The sequence below is a fragment of the Lolium rigidum genome, chromosome 1 (assembly GCF_022539505.1).
Source record: "Lolium rigidum isolate FL_2022 chromosome 1, APGP_CSIRO_Lrig_0.1, whole genome shotgun sequence".
Classification (NCBI taxonomy): Eukaryota; Viridiplantae; Streptophyta; class Magnoliopsida; order Poales; family Poaceae; genus Lolium; species Lolium rigidum.
In genome coordinates, this window is record NC_061508.1 from 153,824,655 (window position 1) to 153,844,171 (window position 19,517).

Here is a 19,517-nt window from a genome sequence, read left to right on the forward strand (position 1 = left end):
AATATATCTTCATGAATGGCCTTCCTTCGCGCCGTCCAAATAGCCCAGAGTGTGACAGACATTCTGGTGAACTCAGCATGTGGAACTGTCTCCATCATATGAAATAACCAATTCCTCGCATTCGGTTCATGGCATGATTGCATGTGCTCCACCATAAGTTCATCCGACAACATCCAGACGCTATTAGCCATGTTACATTCAATGAGAGAATGTCTCCAGGAATCACCAGCACCACACAGAGTACATGCTCCCGTCGTCGACATATTTCGATGCTCCAGGGTATCAGCTGTTGGCAAGGATTGTTGAGCCAAACGCCAAAGAAAAACTCTAATCTTTGATGGAACCTTTGTTTTCCATAGCGTGCACCATCCCTTCATCACTGAATCTGAGTTTGAGGAGCCCGGATTTTCTTCATAATAATTCTCCCTATTGATCTTCGTATTTATCATCATTCTATACGCCGATCGAACAGAGAAAATGCCCTTTGGATCAGAATTCCAGACCCAAAAATCTGGCGCCTGGTACATAAAGGTATACCAAGGATAGTATTAGCGTCCATTGGGAGAAAACAAGATCTGATCAAGTCTTCCTTCCAAGACGCCGATGTATCATCAATAAGCTGAGAAACCATCTGTGGCGGGTCTGCCAACAGTGACACCACCGGCCTTAGAACATTCTCCCGAGGAAGTCAATTATCCGTCCATATATTCGTGGCATTGCCATCTCCAATACGCTTTATTAATCCTTGTACCAGGATATCTCTACCATCGAGAATTGATCTCCAAATCTGAGACGGATGCGCTCCAAGTTCTGCATCCAAAATTGTCCCATTGGGGTAGTAAGCCGCCTTTAGAATACGGGCACTAAGAGAGGTAGGAACCTGCAAGAGCCTCCAAGACTGGCGTGCAAGGAGACATAGATTAAACAGCTCCAAGAGTCTGAACCCAAGTCCACCAAGGTGTTTTGGTTTGGTCATCTTAAACAGAGCGATACATGTATGCGCCGACGGACTACAGTGGGCCAGCATGTGACGGCCGTGCGCGCTCTCCCGCGACGCGACGACGGATAACTTCTGTGCGGTTGGTACTGATAGCTGATAGCCAGCAGTCCTGTGCCCGTGGTACACAACCAGCTGCCGAAATCCCTCCGCCGCCGCCTCCTCCAGCTAGCAGCAGAAAGGAGACACATATATGGTGGCGCCCCCAGGAGCGATGTTGTCGCCGTCCCTTTGCCTGCTCCGTCGTACGGCCACCGGATCTGCGTGATGGCCGCTGCCATGCTCGAAGCTGGTTGAGTGTGTGTTCCCGATTCGTTTTCCCCTCACCCTTTCTCGACCTGAGGCCTGCTGTTCTGAAGTCCAGGTGGTGGCGCTTTTTCAGCCTTTTCTGTAGCCTGATTGAGGTTTGTCTCTGAGCATCATCTTCTCTCAACTTTTCCTTTGTTAGCGTGGTAATTTTTTGTTTGAAAATTAATAGGACCAGATGCAGTATGTAAGATTCTGCATTATGTGAACTTAACACAATTTTCCTCTAATCAGTTTTTGTTTACACGGGTTTGCTGCCAAGTTCAGAACTTTGGATCACATAACATGCTCTTTTCAGGCAGCGTACACTTTGTAATTCTTCATGTCTTCCATAAATTGTCAGTATAAATTTCCTTTCCCTTTATCTGATGGTACAATGTCTGTTTTGAAGAGAAGGATCAATAATTTCTTTTGTGATGGTACGAGATGTTAGTTTCTATGATCTGAAACCTAGCACATAGTGTCTCCCGAGATGCCTTTTTTGCAGGAGTCCGGCCGAGCAAACCAAATGCCTATGGTGTATGTGATGTGCCATTTGTTGTCCAGAAACTGAGAAAATTGAAAACATTTATTTATTCTCCTTGACTGGTTACCTGAAGTTATATTAGATGCTTGTTCGACCGTGTTGTTCTCATTCTTCTAATTGCATGAGAAGACTGAAAATTTGGCAATGCGATGACGTGTCAGTGCTCAATAGTCGATTGTTGTGCAGGTTGACTGATTGAGCTGATCCTGCATAACACTCCTATTCGCATGGTTTATCGTTTGGTGTGTTTGTAAGGTATCCTGTGGAAGATGGCAAACCTTTTCTCTTAGCGAAGGACATAGCAGCTGTTTAGTAAAGTTTCTCAACAGGAAATTAATAACCTAGGCCTACAAGCGGTACATGTTCGTAAGATGAGGGTACATGAAATTTCCATCCTTCATGTACTATTGGGTCGAAAGGGAGCAGCATGCATTGATTGTTCTGTGCGAGTAGGCCTAAGCACTATTGGAAAAGGGGGACACAGAGGAAGTACATAGCTAAATACGCCCAGGACGCTCAATGTGATTGGCCAACAAAACAGGAGCATCTACACCTGAGATCAGAAACGGGTTTTCGCTCTATACATGCCTTCCTAGTATCCCCTATAAAAAGCCAAAAATATTTTTCAATAGTCCCTCTCAATCAATATATGCGGACCGAGTCTCGAATATAAACCTATGGATTTATCATTTGGGAAGCATAATTAATCCAAGACACACAATATAATAGCTGGCTCTAACCTTGCACACACATGATTCACACATGTTTTGCACTCACCTTCGCATGCATGAAGCCCCCCATATTGAACATCATAATTCTGAAACCAAGGGGCGTTTCAAATGTACCACCAGATTGCTTCATTTTGAGTCTATAAATAGGGGGAATACTGCATGTGGATCATTTGTTGTCAAAGATCTAAGAGGTAGCGTGTGTATGAACATTCATCAGTCAAGAACAATCCCCAACACATGATTGACCATCACTCCATCAGAGTGGGAGCGATTGCGGTAGCATGGTCGCTTTGGCTATGTAGGAATGACAAGGTTTAATGATAAAAATTCTTCTCTTATGCAGGTCATCTACCGGTGTACAGCTTTGCTCCGTTCATGGTCGCCACTTCAGCATTTGGAGGATCGCGACCTCATTATGGAGGTGTCTACACGGTTGGAGAACACGGGCACGGAGTTTATTTCCCAACATGGGTGACTGCATAGTATGAGAATTGAAGCCAACGGAGTGTCATAGTAGTTGACTTTTATCTTTTTTATCGCATATTTTTGGCTCCTAGACTTCGGAATGGCTGTGTGCATCCTGGTTATGCAGAAGCTGAGTGTAATACTTAAAACTTTTTGAGTAATAAAGCGCCCCTTATCGAAAATCACTCCATATGAAAATATAGATAGGTTATAGTCCCTTAATCCTTATTGCAGTTCAAAGATCCATCGATCCTTAGTTCTTACAATTAATAAAGATGGATTTAAACGGAAGGTAATGCCAATTCTGATATCGGTTTTCTGGCACTTGGATATTTTACCAAATTAAGCAGCCGTTGCGGTGGAGACCTCGACATCTTCGTCGAACTTGTCGTTGACAGTCTTGATGGTCTGCTTATAGGAATACCGTGAGGCGACAAGGATGTAGAAGCAGAGGTTGGCACCGCCGATGCCAGCGAGCAGGCAATAGAATAGGTCAAGCCTGCTCCTGTTCAGATCCTTGCCAAACCACCCGGTATGGCCGCCACGCGAGCTAACTCGGTCCGCCGCCTTGATCACCAGGTTACTGAGGAAGCTCCCAGCACCGATGACACTGAGGTAGAGCCCGATGCCGAGACTGCGCATGGTGTCTGGTACTTGTTCATAGAAGAACTCTTGTAGCCCCACCAGAGCGAACCCGTCGCCGATGCCCATGAGCGCGAACTGAGGCGCCAACCAAAATACAGACATCATTGTCGGTGATGTCATGTGTAGGCGGCGACGCTCGACGATAGAGGCCACAACCATAGCTGCCACTGTGAAGGCCATGCCGATGCCGATGCGTTGGAGGATGCTGATCCCACGCTCTGCGTTCTTGCGGCGCTTGCGCAGGCAAGGCTCAAGAACCCAGTCGTAGACGGCCACGGTGGCGATCATTGCGACGGCAGCGAGAGAGAAGATGGATGCTGGCGGGAGGATGAAGTGGATGCCGAGGCGACGGTCCATGGTGGTGCCCTGCTTGATGAAGAACGTGGAAACCTGCGTCGCGGTGATGCCGAACGCGAGTGTCGCCACCCAGATGGGAACCATAGACACTACGAGCTTTGTCCCTTCCACCTCTGATACCGTCGCCAACCGCCACGCCCCCTCAACCCCGCGCTCCATGATTGCTGCCTTGTCGAGGAACCTGAGCTTGTCTGTGTGGCAGAGCACCATCCTCATCTTGCCCTCGTCGTCCTGGTACAACTCGTTTGCGTCTGCTGGGAGCTTGAGGTGGTGTTTCCTAGCAGCGGCCACCATGACCCGCACGAGCGGTGTGAGCGGGCTTCCGCGCACCGGCCTGTACCGGTATTTCTTCCAACCAGCAAGGAAGACGATGAGGGAGACACCCATGACACTGGTGAGCAAGACAGTTGCAGCGCCCCAACCAGCGCGCTCCTGTAGGTAGACAACGACGGTGACGCCAAGGATGACTCCTGAGCATAGGGCACAATTCCAATAGTTGAAAAACGACATTTTTTGCAGCCGCTCCCCGGCGTGGCCGTCATCAAACTGGTCCGCTCCGAAGCTCTCGAGAGCAGGCTTGTGGCCGCCGGTGCCAACTGATAGTAAATAGATCCCCACGAAGAAAAGTGTCTCGTGGAGCTGTGGTGATGCACTCGTTGGCTTCAGGCCCGGTAGCAATTGTGTCATTGCCAGCAGGACCAAACCCTGCATCGCCATCGATTTCCATGTGAGAGTGGATCCAGGAGATGAGGGACAAACAGTAGATGAGAGACATAGAGAGAAATATTAAATACCATGAGATAGATGCCAGTTGATAATATGACAGTGGCAAAGCGGCCCATGAAAGCATCGGCGACCAAGCCACCGAAGAGGGGCATAACTGTAGATACACCCACCCAATAGGTCACGTTTTCGGCCGCTACCTTCATGTCCTGGTGAAGCACCTTGGTCATGTAGATCATCAAGTTGGTGGCAATCCCGAAGTAGCTCAATCGCTCACTGAATTCTATCACTAATCATTAAAAACCAAATCAAGGAAAGAATTACTGATTGCACATCAACACAAGATTGGGGAATAGCTAGCAACTCTCTCTTACGTATGATGAACATTGCAGCCTTCCAGGTCCCCGTCGTGGCGCGGAGGGGAGGACGCCGGAGGTAGTCGACGGAGGAGTCCACCACCAATTTATCCTCGCTTAGGTTGCCACTCATCCTCACACCAATTCTCGAGTTCTACTTGTTCTTGATTGCGGCGTCTTGGTCGTTGTAAGACGAAGAACAGGAAGAAGAGGAACGGGAAGAGAGGACAAAGCAGGAGAGGACGGAGAAGAAAAGGAAGGGGGTTATATAGTTGCGAGATCTTACTATTATGAAAATATTTTCCACAATTTTTTTTATTAGTTTGTCCCTTTGCCAAATTAAAATATGAGTAACACTACACGTACGGAATCATTGTTACAGAATTTAACTTACGGACTCACGTGGAGAGCAGCCGGAGGGGTTACAACCCGGAAATCAAGGAGGGCCAAAGATTTGCACTAACCAAACTTTTCCACGTATGTCCGTAAGGTGAGTCCGTAAGTCAAATTCCGTATGTCTAGGATTTCCGTTAAAATATTTATGTAATTATCAATAATTAAGACTAGAAGTTATTGCATTTTTTTTGTAAATTCGCGCATTTATTATATGCAAAATAGTGGGAAACTCAAGGTGGCTATGCACCCCAATCCGGCGTAGATGATGCAAAAGGGCTATTAACCCCTTCCCATTCCCCTTCCCATCTCTGAAGAGATGTAGCATCTCAAATACTAGCATATGTAAAAAAAATCTTTTTTGGAAAGGAGTTACTCTCAAAGTACAATGTGCGTCCACACACACTGACAGTCGAACACATATCTGTTTCATGCCATAGAAACGACATTGACCATCATTATGTTGCGACTCAGAGAGGAAAATTCCTATTTACCAGCAACATTTATATATATTGTTGGCTTCCCTCACTGTATAGTTGGTATGTATAGTGTACATATTTCCAACATCTGGACCATTTACTAGCAAAGATCGAAAAGTCCTATCAATCAATGCATTTCTCGGTATGGACATTTAGGCCACATCATTTAGGACGTCTAAGCTGTCCGTTTCGATCTGTTTGCGGTGGCCTGCAGATAGATAAGCGGTGTGTGTCCGTTTGCGCTAGTCAGCGGCCCCAACGGCGAACCATAATTGTGGGGTCAGTTGTCCGAGCAGCAGCGTTAGCATAAGTTAATAGCCGCCAATGCTCCTAACCGCCAACTAATGGCAGCGTCATCGTTTCCCGCCTGTGACCGCTCTTTTCTACTCATGCTCGTTGTTTCCCGCCGAGCGCCACACTTGCGCACACAATTTTCCACCGCGTGCCCCGTTTCGCCGTTCCTATCTACCGCTCGGCCCCGTTGTTTCCTGCTCCCGCCTCCCTTCCTATGAAATTGGGGGCACCGAGGACTTCGGCCGGCCAACATACACAACCATGTCTGACCGCACCCCACCCACCGCTTGGATCCAGATCAGCGAGGCCACGCTGGTGCAGTACCCTCCGAGCCCCACGGCGAGCGGGGAGGACAAGGGCGAGGACGACGTCGGCAAGGATGACCTACGCGCACCGATCTCGACGAAGAACGAGTCCTTCCAGACCACGCGACTGCGAGCCCTCGCGGCGGCGGAGCAGGCGGCCACCCATGCGGCCGCGTAGAAGTAAGCGGATTAGCGGCAGGCCATAACCTACGGCCGAACCACAAGGAGGCGGGCCACTTGCGAGAGGACGTGCCGCACCAACAAAGCCATACGCCCGTGGCAGTCTAGAGGCTAGGAGGACCAAGGGAGCTCCGACGACGAGACTGGCGGCCCGGAGGCCAACGAGCGTCAAGGCCAGGTGTTGAACATGCCGGATGTAGTTTAGTTTAGTCTAATTTCTGCTTATTTTATGGATGTAGCAACCTAATTACTTATTTTATGGATGTGAAGTCTTGTCAGCATCTCTTTTTTTTTGATTGTGTGGTGGCCTCAAAAATCTGGAGAGATATTGTCATAGCTTTGGGTCTTAACTTTAAGATTTCTAGCATGCATGACATTTCTTCCCTTTGGAATGACTTCAAAAAGAATAATAATCTCAATATGATCTTTGCTGCTGTGTTGAGAACCATCTGGATTACCAAAAATGATTTTGTCTTCAACCGTTCACAATGGCTTGGTATGCAGGAGATGTGGAATCGATTGGTTTACAGCAGTGGAGAGTCCTATTGAAAGAAGAAGGAAGTGGAGAGCTGACGACAATGCTGAGCAAGGTGGAGGAGGTAGCTCGTCTGCCGCTGCTGCTATTGTGACCGGAGCCTGGTTGACGCCGCATAAGAAAGCCAGATCGACGCTGGAGGTCTGCGAGATGAACAACACTCGAGGCTTTGGTCCTTTGTTGATCACCGCTGAGGACTTGGAAAGGACCCTCATGGCTAATGATCTAATTCTGGTGGGAGATGGTGCCGGTTTCCAAGTTTGCAGGCGTCCTTGAGCCATAGAGAAAAGTTTGCTGTGCCTTGGCTTCCTGTGTTGGGTCATGCTCCAGGGCTGGCTAAAAAACTTATGATGTTTTGGTGTCTTAGGCTGTTTATGTTTTTAGACCATATATGTCTGTTAAAATGTGTGTGTGCGCGGGAGCGTGAGTTCTGAACTTGCTATGCTGTATGTGTTTGGACTGTGGCTGGTTTCAATATAATTTGAAACCGGGGCGTTGCCTTTTTTCTCTAAAAAATTTGCGCAAAAAATCTATCGAAGGGTTCGTACGTGTAGGCTGTTCGCGCGACCTCACGGGTCCAGGGGGCGCATCCGCCGGACCTCGCTTTTAGACCATGCCAACATTGTGTCCGTTTGTGGCGATCCGTTGGAAATGGATTTAGCAACAAAAAAAATCTGTGAAGTAGAAGAGCAAGAACGGAAAATAGCAACCCGATTTATGAACTTGCAAAGGAGCATGAGGCAAAAGCAGCATCCAAGATTGGTCGTCGCCGCCTCGGATTCCGTTGCTGGACGGCACGGCCTAGCTAGATTCGACGGCGTGCAGAGATGCGGGCCGGCGCTGTCGCCGTATAGGGCCCGTTTCGGAGATGACTGCTCCAGGAATAAGGCCTGCGCGTTGCAAACATGCCACGACCCACAAGCCATAAAAAGTTAGGTTATTTCCTTGTTCGCGAAGTTATTTTCTACACCGGAGCCAAGACGAGCTTCATTGTTTGGTTGCCTACTTACAATCTAATTTAAACGCACCGAAACATATCGGTTGTTTGGTTCCATATAGGAAAATGATTGTAATCCCCCGGAGGATGGCACGCCTGCACCCTCCTCCTTCCGCGCGTGACGTGTGTCCATGGGACCCACCGCACCACACGTTATCCTTTCTCCTTCCTGTCCACTCGTTGCTTTCCCCATCCTCTCACCTTTTTCACCATGGAGCGACGAAGCAGAAGGCCAGCGAAGGAGCCTCCCAGCACGAGCTTAGGCGCCAGCGCGGGTGGCTCCTCCGCCGCCGGGGAGGGGCGCATGGCGCGCAGCCGGTTGTACTGCGGCACGCCGGCAGCGAGCATAAGGATCTCTGCCTCGCGGGAGTTGGAGGAGGTTTGGCGGCGCGACGATGACGGGCTAGGCCGGCGGCGCGACGACGTCGGGCTGGGCCGGCGGCGGGCGCAGAGCAAAGTGGTCGAGCGGGAGGGTGAGGTGGGGTAGCTGGCCGCCACCTGCCGCAAGGAGCTCGCCCACCTTGCCGCTTTTGAGCTCGTGATGACGTGTAAAGCACACGCCCGTTGGGAACCCCAAGTGGAAGGTGTGATGCGTACAGCAGCAAGTTTCCCTCAGTAAGAAACCAAGGTTTATCGAACCAGTAGGAGTCAAGAAGCACGTTGAAGGTTGATGGCGGAGGAGTGTAGTGCGGCGCAACACCGGGGATTCCGGCGCCAACGTGGAACCCGCACAACACAATCACGTAACTTTGCCCCAACGTAATAGCCGAGTTTGTCAATCTCACCGGCTTGCTGTAAACAAAGGATTAGATGTATAGTGTGGATGATGATGGTTGTTTGCGAAGAACAATGAAAGAACAATTGCAGCAGTTTGTATTTCGGATGTAAAGAATAGGACCGGGGTCCACAGTTCACTAGCGGTGTCTCTCCCATAAGATAGCAGTATGTTGGGTGAACAAATTACGCTTGGGCAATTGACAAATAAAGAAGGCATAACAATGCACATACATATATCATGATGAGTACTATGAGATTTAATCAGGGCATTACGACAAAGTACATAGACCGCTATCCAAAGATGCATCTATGCCTAAAAAGTCCACCTTCGAAGTTATCATCCGAACCCCTCCAAGCATTAAGTTGTAAACAATGGATAATTGCATTAAGTATGGTGCGTAATGTAATCAACACAAATATCCTTAGACAAAGCATCGATGTTTTATCCCTAGTGGCAACAAGACATCCACAACCTTAGAACTTTCGTCACCTGTCCCGCATTTAATGGAGGCATGAACCCACTATCGAGCATAAATACTCCCTCTTGGAGTCACAAGTATCAACTTGGCCAGAGCCTCTACTAGCAACGGAGAGCATGCAAGAACATAAATAACATATGTGATAGATTGATAATCAACTTGACATAGTTCAATATTCATCGGATCCCAACAAACACAACATGAAGGATTACAAATAGATGATCTTGATCATGATAGGCAGCTCACAAGATCTAACATGATAGCACAATGGGGAGAAGACGACCATCTAGCTACTGCTATGGACCCATAGTCCGGGGGTGAACTACTCACACATCGATCTGGAGGCGATCATGGCGATGAAGAGACCTCCGGGAGATGATTCCCCTCTCCGGCAGGGTGCCGGAGGCGATCTCCCGAATCCCCCGAGATGGGATTGGCGGCGGCGTCTCCGGAAGGTTTTCCGTATCGTGGCTCTCGGTACCGGGGGTTTCGCGACGGAGGCTTTAAGTAGGCGGAAGGGCAGGTCAAGAGGCGCCACGGGGCCCCACACAACGAGGCCGGCGCGGCCAAGGCCCGGGCCGCGCCGCCCTAGTGTCCGGCCACCTCGTGGCCCCACTTCGTAAGTTCTCGGGTCCTCTCGGAAGCTTCGTGGAAAAATAGGCCCTGGGCGTTGATTTCGTCCAATTCCGAGAATATTTCCTTACTAGGATTTCTGAAACCAAAAACAGCAGAAAACAGCAACTGGCTCTTCGGCATCTCGTCAATAGGTTAGTGCCTGAAAATGCATAAATATGACATATAATGTGTATAAAACATGTGAGTATCATCAATAAAGTAGCATGGAACATAAGAAATTATAGATACGTTTGGGACGTATCAAGCATCCCCAAGCTTAGTTCCTACTCGCCCTCGAGTAGGTAAACGATAACAAAGATAATTTCTGAAGTGACATGCTATCATAATCTTGATCATACTATAGTAAAGCATATGAGATGAATGCAACGATTCGAAGCAATGATGAAGATAATGAGTAAACAAATGAATCATATAGTAAAGACTTTACATGAATAATACTTTCAAGACAAGCATCAATAAGACTTGCATAAGAGTTACTCATAAAGCAATAAATTCAAAGTAAAAGCATTGAAGCAACACAAAGGAAGATAAAGTTTCAGCGGTTGCTTTCAACTTCAACATGTATATCTCATGGATAATTGTCAACAAAAAGCAATATAACAAATGCAATAAGTAAACATGTAAGAATCAATGCACACAAGCTTGATACAAGTGTTTGCTTCTAAGATAGAAAGAATAGGCAAACTGACTCAACAATAAAGTAAAAGATAGGCCCTTCGCAGAGGGAAGCATTGATTACTATATTTGTGCTAGAGCTTTTCATTTTGAAAACAAGAAACAATTTTGTCAACGGTAGTAATAAAGCATATGAGTTATGTATAAGACATCTTATAAGTTGCAAGCCTCATGCATAGTATACTAATAGTGCTCGCACCTTGTCCTAATTAGCTTGGGTTAACACTAATTATCATTGCATAGCATATGTTTCAACCAAGTGTCACAAAGGGGTACCTCTATGCCGCTCTGTACAAAGGTCTAAGGAGAAAGCTCGCATTGGATTTCTCGCTTTTGATTATTCTCAACTTAGACATCCATACCGGGACAACATAGACAACAGTATAATGGACTCCTCTTTAATGCATAAGCATTCAACAACAGCTTAATATTCTCATAAGAGATTGAGGATTAGCTGTCCACACCGAAACTTCCACCATGAATCATGGCTTTAGTTAGCAGCCCAATGTTCTTCTCTAACGATATGCATACTCAAACCATTTGATTGTGAGAACCGCCCTTACTTCGGACAAGACGAACATGCATAGCAACTCACATGATATTCAACAAAGATAAAAGTTGATGGCGTCCCCGTGAAAACATGGTTACCGCTCAACAAGCAACTTATTAAGAAATAAGACACATAAGTACATATTCTTCACCACGATAGTTTTTAAGCTATTTTATCCCATGAGCTATATATTGCAAAGGTAAAGAATAGAAATTTTAAAGGTACCACTCAAGTAATTTACTTTGGAATGGCGGAGAAATACCATGTAGTAGGTAGGTATGGTGGACACAAATGGCATGGTTATTGGCTCAAGGATTTGGATGCACGAGAAGAATTCCTCTCAATACAAGGCTAGGCTAGCAAGGTTGTTTGAAGCAAACTCAAGTATAAAAGGTGCAGCAAAGCACACATATGAACATATTGTAACTATTATAAGACTTTACATTGTCTCCTTGTTGTTCAAACACCTCAACCAGAAAATATCTATACTCTAGAGATCAATCATGCAAACCAAATTTTAACAAGCTCTATGTAGTTATTCATTAATGAGTACAAGGTACATGATGCAAGAGCTTAAACAAGATCTATATGAGCACAACAATTGCCAAGTATCACATTATTCAAGACATTTTACCATTTACCACATGCGGCATTTTCCGTTTCCAACCATATAACAATGAATGAAATAGTTCAGATTTCGCAATGAACATTAAAGATAAAGCTAAGAACACATGTGTTCATACGAAACAACGGAGCGTGTCTCTCTCCCAAACAAAGAATGCTAGGATCCGATTTATTCAAACAAAAACGAAAATAAAAACAAACAGACGCTCCAAGTAAAGCACATAAGATGTGACGGAATAAAAATATAGTTTCACTAGAGGAACCTGATAAGTTGTCGATGAAGAAGGGATGCCTTGGGCATCCCCAAGCTTAGACGCTTGATGTGACGCCCCAAAATCGGTACCATGAGGATCCCAGCGAATCCGCCGAAATCCGCACGATATCGATTTTAGGAGATGCACCACCAAGCGCCTCGTACACGCCGAAGCATGCACGCGATGCGGGTGGAATCAATCACGAGTGGTAACATTACAACAGGATTACAATAGCGCCCACAAGAAACAGATATATTACAACAACGACTCCAACGAGTCAAGATACAAATATACAACTCAAGATCCAAATCATACAAAAGATCAAATACATCCGAGTACGGACAAGATACAAATTGGACTAAGAGTCCTGAAGATAAACGATGGCGTCCATACCCTGCCCAGGCCAAACCGGAAGGGTAACCTTGCTAACGTCGTCTTCATCGAACATATCTTCATACCTGCCCGGTTATGTCCCGTAGAAGCAGCAATAAGTACGGGTTCGTACTTAACAAGACTTCAAGACGTATAAGCATTCGTCAACCAGTCGTCCTTTGTACTTGAGGCACGCAGGGGACTTAGAGGACGCAAGAGGAACGTCATAGGCAATATGGTGGGGTTAAGCGGCAGCGCGTAAACACTAAAAAACCTATAGAGACACTCTACAACAGTCGTCTACCAGAGAAGGTGAGAGAGCGTAACTAACCGTTCTATACTCTGCAAACATAACACAGCCGATGTGTTCCCCCCTCGCAAGGAGGTACTTACAAGGGCACTCACACGATTGACAAGTTTTAACCAGTTATTGTTTAAGTTGTGCTAACTTACTACACAAGTAATTATGATTGAAGCAACGGGTGTAAGTTGTCTATGGTCGAGTCATACAGCTCCAAGTCGTCCATAACCGCGGACACGGCTTATCGATAAGATGTACACCCTGCAGGGGTTGCCCAAATGTACCCACACGCACCGCTCGATCCACTTACGACAGGTGGATATCACGGCTCGCACTCTCCTTCACGACAACAATGTCCAGGAAGCCACCTAACCAAGTTGAACCCGTATCGAAGTCCGGCCGTATCTCCGAAGCGGACTTAGCTGTTGCGCCAGTGTACTAGGTGGTTTAAACACACACTGGGGTGATAAACCACTTCGCAGCGGCTCCGCGACCTATACGTGCATACCAGAAACATGGGATACAAGGCACCCTAGGGCTTCCCAAAGTAAAGAAGTAACAGGCTGGCATGCACGCAAACAACAAATGGTAAAACATTGCAAACTAGTTGTGGCCACTGGACAAAGCTGTAGATTCCGGCAGTGGTCAAGGGGAGACCCATAAGCATACCCACGTGTGGTTAGAGCGCTCAGTCTCGGAACAGATAACAAGAACTCGGGGTCCTAGATTTTAAAGAAACACAAGTGAGCCGTCACAAAACGAGCAACTGACCCACCGATGTCTCCGCTAACAACTATTAACAAGTAACCATGATACCCTCAACAGATATATCCATAAACCATGTGTCATGAACTTCCAACAGATAACCCGATAAGATAACGGTAACTGTAACGAGATATAAAAAGCACTAGTACGACTCGCAAGGCAGACCCGATAACCAAACAATAGTTGTAGGTGGTTGGTGGAGGCAATATAGGCTGCTTGAGGTAACAAGTGGAAGGGACACGTGACAAGAACGCAACTTAAGGATAGCATGAGGGAGAAGGCAAAATAAAATAGGTGAGTGACTTCTGCAGAGGCAAAAGTATAGGGAAAATGCTTGCCTGTTAAAACTTGCCGAGGAACATCCGGAGAACTTGTCGTATCTGTTATCACCAGAATTTAACCGAGAGGTGGGCCGCGATCAAGATGGACGTGAAGAATATATATATAGGAGAAATACGTGAATCGGCCTTTTACCAAGTTGGGCTTAATTGCCCGTGTATCTGTAACATATTAGATCGCATCTTAGTCTAGAAGTTAGAGTTTATCTCGTGTACGGTTTAGTACACGCCCACATTAGAAAGTCCGCTTGGACTATAAATATGTACCTAGGGTTTATGGAATAAACAACAACCAACGTTCAACCACAAACAAATCTCGGCGCATCGCCAACTCCTTCGTCTCGAGGGTTTCTACCGGTAAGCATCATGCTGCCTAGATCGCATCTTGCGATCTAGGCAAGACAAGCCTCGCCTACGTTGTTCAAGCGTTGCTCGTACCGAAGCCTTTTTGATGGCGAGCAACGTAGTTATCTTAGACATGTTAGGGTTAGCATTGTTCTTCATGCTGCATGCTTTCGTAGTGCAACCCTTGCATGTCTAGCCGCCCTTACACCTATCTTAGGTGTAGGGGCGCACCCGCTTGATCATAGTTTAGTAGATCTGATCCGTTACGATTGCTCCTTGTTCTACAAGGATTAGTTTAATATCTGCAATAGTTAGGCCTTACAAAGGGTTGGAGGATCCAGTGGCGTGTAGGGTGGCGTTTGCTAGTCCTAGAACGGATGTTCCGGGGATCAACCTCGTGTTGGTTTTTAGGCCCTGTCTAGGATCGGCTTACGGTCACCGTGCGCGAGCGCGAGGCCCAATCGTGAGTAGGATGATCCGATTATGCGGTGAAAACCCCAGATCGTCGTAGATCTAATCAGCTTTACCTTGATCAAGCAGGACCACCATATATTCGGACACCCCGTCCGGATCATGGGTGGATCGGCTCTTTGAGCCGATTCACGAGATAACCCGAGAGCCGATCGAGGCTCGTATTTAACGTTTACGTGTGTGCCCCGCAGGAAACTAAGTGAGGCATCATCCACACCTTCCCCGACCAGGTATAGGTCGGGTGGCACGCCCTTGTGATAAACATCGGCGCGTGCGACCAGGAGGCTTTGCGGGCCGTCGCTCAGAGGGACTGGGGCTAGCCGCAGCCCTAGTTGTTCCCGGCTCTACGGTGTTGCCCGTCTCTGCCCGCCAGGGGGTTTCTGACGTCAACACATTCTGGCACGCCCGGTGGGACAGTCTTCGACATCCACGACATCGCCATCTACATCCGAGATGGCGGAAGACACTCCGGTCACGTACGCGGATCTGCCTGATGAACTCAAGAAGAAGCATGACGAGATCAAGGCAACCCTCGAAGCCGAACTCATCGGCTCCTTCCACCGAACCCGCTCCCATGGCGTCAGGTGGAAAGGTTTCACACCTGAAGGCGCACTCGATGGAGTGGACTTGTCCGCCCCGTCGGAAGAACGCACCGAGTCGCTGCGGCGAGAGATCAACTACATGGTGGCTCATTCGCTGCACCGCCACTCGAGAGCCTCGGTGAACACCTTGGAGCGTGTCGCTCGCGCGTCGTCCAGAAATCATGAGCCACCGATATTCTCCATCGGGACCAGCTGCGGGGACTTTCGAGGGAGAGATGCCGCTCCAGCCCCGGCCGCTCGCATGGGCAGCACCGGAACCGCCGAACTCAGCGGCATATGTCGTCTACAAGGTTGGTGGTGATCCTAGTGACTACCAATTCCTACCCGAGCCGCCTAAGGAGATCCCGCACGGATACACGTGCGCATACGTACTGGCACCGCAACGCCTGGGCACTCTCGAACCAGGCTGCAATATCGGCGGCCTCTCGGAACGGCAGGAGGAACGTCGGGAGCCGATCTCGAGAAGCAATCGTGGGCTGGCTAAGTACGCCACCCCGACGAACCTCCAAGGCCCAGCTCCTGCAGTTGGCTTAGAACCGGAAAAGCAAGCATGGCTGGTTAAGTATGCCACCCCGGCGAATCTTCGGGGTTCGACACCTTCAGCCATCACGGCGGATCAGATTTGTACAATTCCGAAAGATCAGTTCGGTATGATGCCGAAAAGGAAAGCGTTCGGCTACACCAAGCCGTACCCCAACAGCTACGAACCGATCCCGCTGCCACCCAAATATCGGCTCCCGGACTTCACAAAGTTCGATGGGTCGAGAGGGTCCAGCTCCATCGAGCATGTGAGCCGATATTTGGCACAGCTGGGCACGATCTCGGCGTCGGATGAGTTGCGCGTGAGGTTCTTCTCACGGTCCCTCACAGGATCGGCTTTCGGGTGGTACACATCGCTACCACCGAACTCCATCCAAACTTGGAAGCAGTTGGAAGAGCGAGTTCCATGAGCGATATCATTCGAAGCTTCCGAGTCTAGCATTGCCGATCTAGCACAGCTACGTCGAAGCGCGGAGAAACCGTGACGAGAATCACATCCGGCGCTTCAGGAATCTTAGGAACCGATGCTATTCGGTTCGTATAACCGAAAAGGAAGCGATCGAGTTGGCGTAGCAGGCCTTGCAACACAGCTCAAGGACATGGCCTCCCAAGCAGATTATCCCCGCCGGCGCACGTGGTTCGAAACTTTCAGCATATGAACAGCGCCACCCGGACCTCGTACCAAGACAAGTTCAAGCGTGCGATGAGCCCCGGTCGATGCGGAGGAAGACGAAGTTCCTGCGGGAGACCAAGAAGTAGCAGTGGCTGAGTGGACTCGGGGAGGAACCCCCGTGTCCTGCAAATGGGTAAAGCCACCAGGCCCGCCAGGGGATTTGATTTTGACGTGACCAAGACTGAGAAAATCTTCGACCTCCTACTCAAGGAAAAGCAGTTGAAGATACCTGAAGGTCTCAAATTCCCCACGGCGCAAGAGCTGAATGGAAAGCCATACTGCAAATGGCATAACTCGCTCTCCCATGCCACCAACGACTGCAGGGTGTGGCGTCGGCACATCCAAGCGGCGATAGAGAACGGGCGTCTAATTTTCAACCGATGACGCCATGAAGGTCGATACCCAGCCCTTCCCCGCCGTAAACATGGTGGAGTATGCTTGCCACGCAGGTGCCGACCGGGTTTCCTGTGCAATATCAACATGGTAGATCGTGGACACCACGCTGGCAAGGATGGAGATGAGGGCAGCTGCTCTCATAGCAAAGATACAGAGGAAGCCGCTCCACGCGATCGGCTCCGCCAAGACGGCAAGCGCTACGTCACAGAGGGAGAAGTGAAGAACATAAGATATCAGCGACCTCTCTCTGATCACCTCCTCAACAAGTATGTGGGTCAGTACGACCAACGCCGACGGTCCAGCGCTGATGATGAAAGAGTTCGTCTGGCCAGATGAGCCAGAAGACATCGTCGGCAGAATCGCGATGAGGAGGAGCACGAGCGTTGTGCCAAGGGAAAGGCAAGGGAGCAAGACGACGAGGACAGGCACTGGGATTGTCCTTTCTTCGAGCACTCGCTGGGATTCAGGAATGAGCCGATTGCCAACAATCGGCAATTGCCCAGAATGCAACCGGAAGAAGAAGGAGGCAGCCAACGTGTCCGTGTTCGAGCGCTTAGGGCCTCTCCCGCCGCAGAGCAAACGAGCTGAGTCCCCTCGCTTGAAGGATCTCGAAGATTCAGAAGACGAGGGAGAAGAAGAAGACAGGTATCACCGGCCAAGGTGGTGCCCTGATGGACTCGCACTGTTCCCAAAAACGCGAGGTTCAACGATTGCGCGGCCTGGAAGAAGCCGAGAGGTTATACTTGCATACATTGAGGAAAGCAAGGCCTGATCTGGCTGCAAAGGTTCAGCGAACCCTGGATGAAGAGGGTCGTCCACAAAAAATGGAGTGGCGCCCCAAGCAAAGGAAAGCCGATAATGAAACATCGGCTGGCACAAACATGGTGCTCGTTCTTCCGACAAAGCTTAGCGCTCCACGATCACACGATGCACTCAAAGTGGGCGACAGCAAGAGCACCAACATGGTGAAATCAGAGATTGGGCTGGTTCTGTCTACCGGCCTGGACGAGTAGCAAGAACACGTCAATGAGCAAACATGGCGAGGCTGATCCTTGTGATCGGCCCCAAAAAATTTATGAAGGGACATGACAAAACCTTCGCCGAGCAAGCAACATGGAGGCCGATTCCAGCAATCGGCCAAAATTATCCTCACCCACCATTCTGCTTGGGTTCAACATGTTATCCAACAGAGCCGATACCATCAATTCTCTTGACAGAATCGGCTCGGGGGGGCACCCAGGTGGATAAAATACGAGGATATGCAACGGAAGCATCTCATCTTTTGGTGATGGGTATTGGAATATGGGTGCCGATGCACTAGTCGGCCGTAAAAAATAAAATTCTGAAAATTCGAAGATTTTCGAGCACAGCCGATGCAGCAGACATCGACTTAAGGATCTGAACATCGATTTAAGGATCAGGTCAAGGATGGATTGCATTAGATCCACCAAAGGAAAGGAGCCGATCTGGCCGGCAAGAACTGAATAAGCTCGGGGGGCAGCTCACTGCTTTGAGAAGCCGATTCATGTTCAGATCGGCTGGCTTTGCATAAGAAGTTCCCTCAGACATGATCAAGCCCAGGTCCATACAGCTACTTGGCGTATCCTCGTCTCTGTCTTGCCTTGGCTGAGACTCGGGGGGCAACAGGCCTGGTGGATGCTCTTCTGAGGAACCGATCGGGGTACCATCGGCTGATCTTCGTTGCAACCTTCTTCACAAAATGATGAGCGCTCGCTAAAAAGGATCTCTGAAACCGGTGGGAGGAATTTAAGGGCTCTCTTGGAAATCCCACAAGTATCCACCGGAAAGAGAATCATCGGGTGAAGAATGTAAGGGTAAATATCAAGGGACCGATGCGTTGCTATCGGCTCGTTATGCATTAGCAAAAGAGGACGAATCGGCAAGACCGAGTATGAGGAGAAATCGGCTAAGATAAGCTAAAGGAATCGGCAAATCAGATTGGGAAAAGTTCTTCATTGATAGATTTCTTACATAAGAAGCCGATAGCCCTCAAAAGGAAGTACTAGGGGATACATGGCCCCATCTACTCGCTATCGGTCCTATGCTAGATGTCCTATCTACGGGCCGTCGCTGCCCTCATCGTCGCCGTCATCGCCGGTGTCGGCGCTGCTCCCGGCCGGCTCGTCATCGCTGCTCCAGCGGCCGCCGGCGGGACCTTCATTGTCCTCATCTTCCTCGTCGTCGTCGTCATCATCGGCTGTCGAAGTCACTCAGATTCCCCGGCCAGGGGCAATGGCGCTTGGCCGGTGGTTCGTCGGGAGAGCTTTCGTCGTCGTCGTCCTCCTCTTCCTCCTCCTTCACCTCCTCGGAGGTGGTGAAGTCGTCCCAGGAGAAGCGATCGTCATCGCTCTCCTCCTCCGATTCCCCGTCGGCGAGGAAGCGGAGGTCGCTCTCCCCGTCCGTCGAGGA

At 48.9% G+C, this 19,517-nt stretch overlaps 1 protein-coding gene and 1 long non-coding RNA gene across 2 annotated transcripts; one reads left to right on the forward strand and one right to left on the reverse strand.

Moving 5' to 3' along the window:
• The first annotated feature begins 1,054 nt into the window (after positions 1-1,054).
• Positions 1,055-3,207, forward strand: LOC124682602. The gene is made up of 2 exons (XR_006996343.1): positions 1,055-1,401; positions 2,904-3,207. It is a non-coding gene; the product is annotated as an uncharacterized LOC124682602 (long non-coding RNA).
• Positions 3,208-3,367: 160 nt separating this feature from the next.
• LOC124652652 (protein NRT1/ PTR FAMILY 5.6-like) lies at positions 3,368-5,239 on the reverse strand. The gene is made up of 3 exons (XM_047191694.1): positions 5,125-5,239; positions 4,822-5,039; positions 3,368-4,732 (listed from the first exon to the last, which is right to left on the reverse strand). The coding sequence occupies exons 1-3, from the start codon at positions 5,237-5,239 to the stop codon at positions 3,368-3,370; spliced, it is 1,698 nt and encodes a 565-aa protein (XP_047047650.1).
• Positions 5,240-19,517: the final 14,278 nt, after the last annotated feature.

Bases quoted from the DNA above. Each gene is read 5' to 3' on its own strand.
- LOC124652652 (XM_047191694.1), bottom strand. From the start codon at position 5,239: ATGAGTGGCAACCTAAGCGAGGATAAATTGGTGGTGGACTCCTCCGTC. The intron at 5,040-5,124 runs GTAAGAGAGAGT...TTTAATGATTAG, and splicing joins GGCTGCAATGTTCATCATAC to TGATAGAATTCAGTGAGCGA. The intron at 4,733-4,821 runs GTATTTAATATT...ATGGCGATGCAG, and splicing joins CAACTGGCATCTATCTCATG to GGTTTGGTCCTGCTGGCAAT.